The sequence below is a fragment of the Cajanus cajan genome, chromosome 4, assembly GCF_000230855.2.
Source record: "Cajanus cajan strain Asha chromosome 4, NIPB_CcT2T_4, whole genome shotgun sequence".
NCBI classification, from domain to species: domain Eukaryota; kingdom Viridiplantae; phylum Streptophyta; class Magnoliopsida; order Fabales; family Fabaceae; genus Cajanus; species Cajanus cajan.
The window spans coordinates 9,365,871-9,371,808 of record NC_138520.1 but is presented as its reverse complement, the minus strand read 5'-3'; the positions used below and the strand labels follow the sequence as shown (position 1 = coordinate 9,371,808).

The 5,938-nt window shown below is 30.0% G+C and overlaps 1 protein-coding gene across 1 annotated transcript; it reads left to right on the top strand.

Annotated features, from left to right (window-relative positions):
• The first annotated feature begins 1,778 nt into the window (after positions 1-1,778).
• LOC109803072 (WUSCHEL-related homeobox 11) lies at positions 1,779-4,544 on the top strand. The gene is made up of 3 exons (XM_020364537.3): positions 1,779-2,707; positions 3,907-4,106; positions 4,281-4,544. Exons 1-3 carry the CDS (start codon positions 2,017-2,019, stop codon positions 4,302-4,304), a joined length of 915 nt encoding a protein of 304 aa, XP_020220126.2. The 5' UTR covers positions 1,779-2,016; the 3' UTR covers positions 4,305-4,544.
• Positions 4,545-5,938: the final 1,394 nt, after the last annotated feature.

The following is a 5,938-nucleotide window of genomic DNA, read 5'->3' as shown; positions in this document are numbered from 1 at the left end:
AATAAAATAAATACTTTAAAGTTAATTAAGGAAGCACATAACTTCATTTTAATGTGCTTTGTCATTGAGATATCTTTTCTTTTGGTAAATTTTTTGAAATAAAGGATTAATTGGTAGCTAAGAGAAGAAAATTGGGATGTATCTGATAAGAATGATCAGAGAAACCTTTCAACAGATAGAGTAAAACAAATTTATATAAATTAAAAAATAATTAAAATTTAAAAGGGATGAGAATGAGTAGATGAGGGATGAGACTAGTGCCACCGGCCACCTTCCTCCACATAACTCCTTCTTCCATAACTATCTAGAATGAGTTATTGGTTTAACCAACGGTTCCATGACTGTGGTTGGTATGCATTCTGAAAATAGTATCTACACTTGAGACCTTTATGGTTAGATATTGATTTAGACCATTTAGTCCATCAAACAATATCTTGCTAACTTGTCATGATAATAGTGTACAATTAATGTGGCACTGAAATTTCTTATTATGAAAATACATTTTGCATCGTGAAATTATAATTGCTTCAAATTAATAAACTAGCTCATTTCATTTTTATATATCCTTAAAACTTTTAAAACGATGTCGCATTTGAGATTTTCAGCATATTAATCTGAAGATGACACGGGTAGCTAGGTTTACAAATTACATTGCCTAGATATTAACGATATTAAGAACAACAAACGAGCATAATTACAGGATCTGTCACTACTACACTTTAATTTTTTTAGTAATATTTTTTTATTTAAATTTGTTAAAATATTACCATATATTATATAATAGAATATTTTATAATATTTTTTTGAAAAATATTATTGTAGATATAATAGCATCTTTAATTCAATAATTTTCTTTTTAATTATTTTTAAAATCAAAGTTTCACATCAAGTAAAAAAAATGTCACATAGATTATTTTGCAACATCTTTTTGAAAAAAGTTACAAAAGATAAGCAACATTTTATTATTTTAATATTATTCTTTTTAATTGTTTCTAAAATCAAAATCTCATATCAAGTAAATGAATAATTCATAAAAAGTACATATAATCATATAATTATACTTAAAATAAATGAACTTTGATATTTGATATATAATTAGTGATGACTAAATTAAGAATATCTTTAATTTTCTCTTAAAATTAATTATTATTTTATAAAATTAACAAAAATTTGAAAACATTAAAATGTTACAAAAAAAACACCATTTTAATAACATTTAAAAAATGTTAATTACCTATAAAAATGTGATTAAAAGTCTTTAACAATATAAATTATACACAATATTTGATAATATGTTACAAAAGAAAATTAAAAACATTTATATATAATTAAATAATATTTTTTAAAATTAATAATATTTATACATAATTAAATAACAAATAATATGTACCATATACTTTAGACTAAGGTTCGTTATGAGGATGAGAGTTAAGAACCCTAATGAGATAATTAATTTCGCTACTCAATATTCACCCCACATTGCATATTAATTAATAATTATTAACTCCTATGGTTAAACTAGGAACCTATTTGTTTTACCAGCATACACACATTCCCTTTATCAGCATGTTACGTGTTTTTTTTAATATAAACAAATAAGCATATTAATAATGAAGATGCAATTAGATGACGCATAAAGATAGTCCTACGTTAAATGCATGTTTGACGAGATATTTAATTTGTGCCTAAATAAAACTTATTATTTATAGCTTTTTTTTTATTTTTTGTTTTACCAATTTAACATTATTTCCTGCGTTACAAACGTGTCTCCAAAGTCTAAATAAACGTTATTCCACCGTCAGTCCAAATAAACGCTAGTTGAACAATACAAAAATAATTGCATCAACATTAAACTACGAGTCTATGACATGCATTTTAGTGTGAGGCGATGATGCTTGAGATAGATTTTTTTCGTAAGAAAGATACCTGTAATAAATAAATAAACGACATAAAGAGAGTTCACTGTATTCCGTGTCCCTTATATTTATATATATATAAATAGCATAGTGCATAGACATGTATGTAATAGTATTAATATTTTACCTAGGTTTCAGGGTTGAACAAAGATTTTGTTATTTGTTGTTGTGCATTGGAATGGAAGATCATCAGGGGCAGCATGAGGCAAGGCAAGGCCCCGAGAAGAGTGAAGCGGTTCGGTCAAGGTGGACTCCCAAACCGGAACAAATCCTCATCCTCGAATCCATCTTCAACAGTGGCATGGTTAACCCTCCAAAGGACGAAACCGTCAGAATAAGAAAGCTTCTTGAGAAATTTGGCACCGTTGGTGATGCCAATGTCTTCTACTGGTTCCAGAACCGCCGCTCCAGATCTCGCCGCCGCCAGCGACAGATGATGCAGCAAGCTGCTGCTGCTGTCACCACCGTCGTCGACCAGCCTCAGCCTGAGCCTCAGCTCCATGCTCAGGCTCAGGCTCAGGCTCAGGCTCAGGCTCTGATCGGTGGTGCAATTCCACATGATCACACTCAGACTCAGCTCAACCTTGTTGCAACTCAAAGTGCTAGTTCAACCTTGGGGTTTGGTTCTTCTCCTTCTTATGATCTCCTTGGTTCCTCTTCTTCACAAGGCATCGAGGGTTTCTTTTCAGTTTCTTCTCCTCATATGCCTTTCCCTGACATAATTGACCACACTTCACCTGCTTCATCACTCTTGTACCCTCCTCTTGATCCAAATTTGAGCTACCAGCCTGGTAATTGAATTGCATGCTGTTATTATTCACAATTTCTTCTTTTTTTATATATATAAAAGCTTGAAGTATTTAAATTAAAATTGGTTTCGAGTTCAAATTCCGAGTATGTAATTATATTAAATTCTAAAATGAAGAATTTTACTATCTATAATAGTATTGTTTTATTCAATAAGAATTGTCTTCTGAAAAAGATATATATGATTTATAAAAAAAAAATTAAAATTGCATACAATTATTTGTCTTTTGTATATTCTTCGGTGTTAATTCACTATGAGAACTTTGCCTCCAGGCATTAACTTTTTTTTTTTTTTTCCCTTCCTGGAGGCTTAAAATGAGTCGTGTGAAATTGAAGTTATAATTGAAGAGATAATTACTTATAAGAATATTTAATGAGTTTTTGTGAGTAAAAGTTCTTATTTTTCGGCTGATTGGGTTATGGGTGGGCTACAGAATAAAGTGACAACCTTTTCCCTGATTTGACAGTTCTGTGTTTGAATTGCATGAAAGTTGTACTTTCCGGAAAAACATGAGGCTACTTTCCGGTTGCAGTTTCTGTTCCTTCCTTTTTATACTCGCACTTCTTTTTCGGGTTTCTTCAGAACTTGTGTACAAAGATTTCCAAACCCTAGATTGTTGTTTTTTTTACCTCATTTTCAAGTTCTTTGTTTGTTTTCCCCCTTTTGGAAATTTGGTTACTTCTTCCCTGTATATGCATCTCTCTTGCCATGTTACTAGTTGAAAGGAATCTACAATGTTCATCGTATTCATAAGAATAACATTATTTTATAATACTTTTTACATTATCATGTCCGTTACATTATTACTTATTTTATCTTATATTTATCTTTTTTTTTCTGTGTCTATTAATTGTTGAAAACGTTATCAAAGACTATTTCTTATTATAATTCATAATTACTAATAGCGTGGTCAATGGTCATAAAAGAAACTTTCCATGGAAACCATTTATATATATATACTTCATTAATTTTTTATGTCATTTTTGCACTTTATTTTTCAGTAAAAATTAATGAGGAATAATTAGGTTCAAAGCATTTCCTGAAACATTAATAGGATCAGCTAGCTGGGCTTTACAAATGTGAAAATTTAAATATTAAAATGAGTCATACTATATCCTTCTTATTTTATATGACCAAATAAATATGTTTGAGGTTCTAATTTTTGTTTTATTTTTGGGGTAGGATACGGGAGCACTAATATTTCAGGATTCATCACAGTGTTCATCAATGGGATTGCAACTGAACTTCCAAAGGGACCAATAGACTTCAAATCAGTGTTTGGAAATGATGTAATGTTAGTTCATTCCTCTGGAATTCCAGTTCCCATAAATGAATTTGGGTTCTTGATGCAGTCACTGCAGCATGGCGAAAGCTACTTTCTGGTTGGCACATATAGTTCAATTGCTTCTATTCCAAATCATGAGTCTCACAATTATTTCCTTGTTTTTTTTAATTTACCCGATTCTTTAATTTGAGGATCTTTTATCTCTCTGGAAAACCCTTTTTTCAGTTTTTCTTTTTCCGAATTATGATTCATAAATTTTGGTTGATTACAGGTATCAAAGCAAACACAAGTATGAACACATCAGCCTGTAGCAGCAATGGAAGCTTCCTTTTCATGTTTATCAGATTGCCTTTAATTGTCTGCTCCTCTTGTGTTCTTTTAACTTTTAATTACTAATTTCGTAATTTCGTATATCTCTCGAATAATAGACATAATCTATTGTGTGATTATAGAAGTCAATATCCATATATGTACCTTAGCAAATATATATACTGTACCTTCTTTTCTTGGTTTTAGTACAAACATGCTCTTTTGAAACTCTATACCATCAAGTCGAGTATAACCCGTATTTGGTTTCGCGTATACTATAAGGGAGACTTGCATTTTATACTTGATTTCTCTAGAAGCTAAAAAAAATAAAATGAAATAACATCCACAAAAGATGGAGATGCACGTGATATGCAATAAATACATTTTACATCGAAAATTGTTCCGGTATAGAATACATCTTAAATAGGTGAAACCGTCATTCAAATTATAAATACACATAAAAAATAACTTACGTTATCTTAACCCTAAAATTAGGTTATATATTTGTATATTAGTATTTCGAATTCATGGGAAAAATATCCAAAAATTTTGGAGTAATTTTTTTCTCTTTTTGTCCAAACATTTGCACATATTCCAACTAAGCTCTTCAAAATCATATCCTAGCGAGGTTAATTGTTTCGATATAGAAGACATCCTAAATATGTGAAACTGTCATCCAAATTATGAATACATATAAAAAATAACTTACGTTATCTTAACCCTAAAATTAGGTTATATATGTGTATATTTGTATATCAGTATTTCGAATTCATGGGAAAAATATCCAAAAAATTTGGAGTAATTTTTTTCACTTTTTGTCCAAACATTTACACATATGCCAACTAAGCTCACCAAAATCATATCCTAGTGAAGTTAATTGTTCCGATATAGAAGACATCCTAAATAGGTGAAACTGTCATCCAAATTATGAATACACATAAAAAATAACTTACGTTATCTTAACCCTAAAATTAGGTTATATATGTGTATATCAGTATTTCATGGGAAAAATATCCAAAAATTTTGGAGTAATTTTTTCCACCTTTTGTCCAAACATTTGCACATATGTCAATTAAGCTCATCAAAATCATATCCTAGTGAGACTAATTGTTCCGGTATAGAAGACATCCTAAATAGGTAAAATCGTCATTCAAATTATGCATACTCATAAAAAATAACTTACCTTGTCTTAACTCTAAAATTAGGTTGTATATGTTTATATTTGTATATAAGTATTTCGAATTAATGGAAAAAATATCCAAAAAATTTGGAGTAATTTTTTCCACCTTTTGTCCAAACATTTGCACATATGCCAACTAAGCTCACCAAAATCATATCCTAGCTTGGCCCATAACTGACTACCATTAGAGCCAAGATCGACGATATCGAATCGGTTTTGAGATCTCGGATCATATTAAATCTGTATCGATCTTGGAGGGTACAGATTCCAAACAAAAATTATTTTTCAAGCAGTTCTTTAGTTTGCATTTAATTGGAATCAACATATAGATGACATGGGACAGCAAGCAATATATATCTTAACAAATCTCGTATATGTCCTCTTATAAGGTTGGAAGAAATTAATAAACGAGAAAGATTTATTGTTTCCCTTATAACTAT

Excerpts from the sequence above, each read along its gene's own strand:
- LOC109803072 (XM_020364537.3), top strand. The coding sequence starts at position 2,017 with ATGTATGTAATAGTATTAATATTTTACCTAGGTTTCAGGGTTGAACAA. Across the intron at positions 2,708-3,906 it reads AAATTTGAGCTACCAGCCTG|GATACGGGAGCACTAATATT; the intron begins GTAATTGAATTG and ends TTTTTGGGGTAG. Across the intron at positions 4,107-4,280 it reads ATGGCGAAAGCTACTTTCTG|GTATCAAAGCAAACACAAGT; the intron begins GTTGGCACATAT and ends GGTTGATTACAG.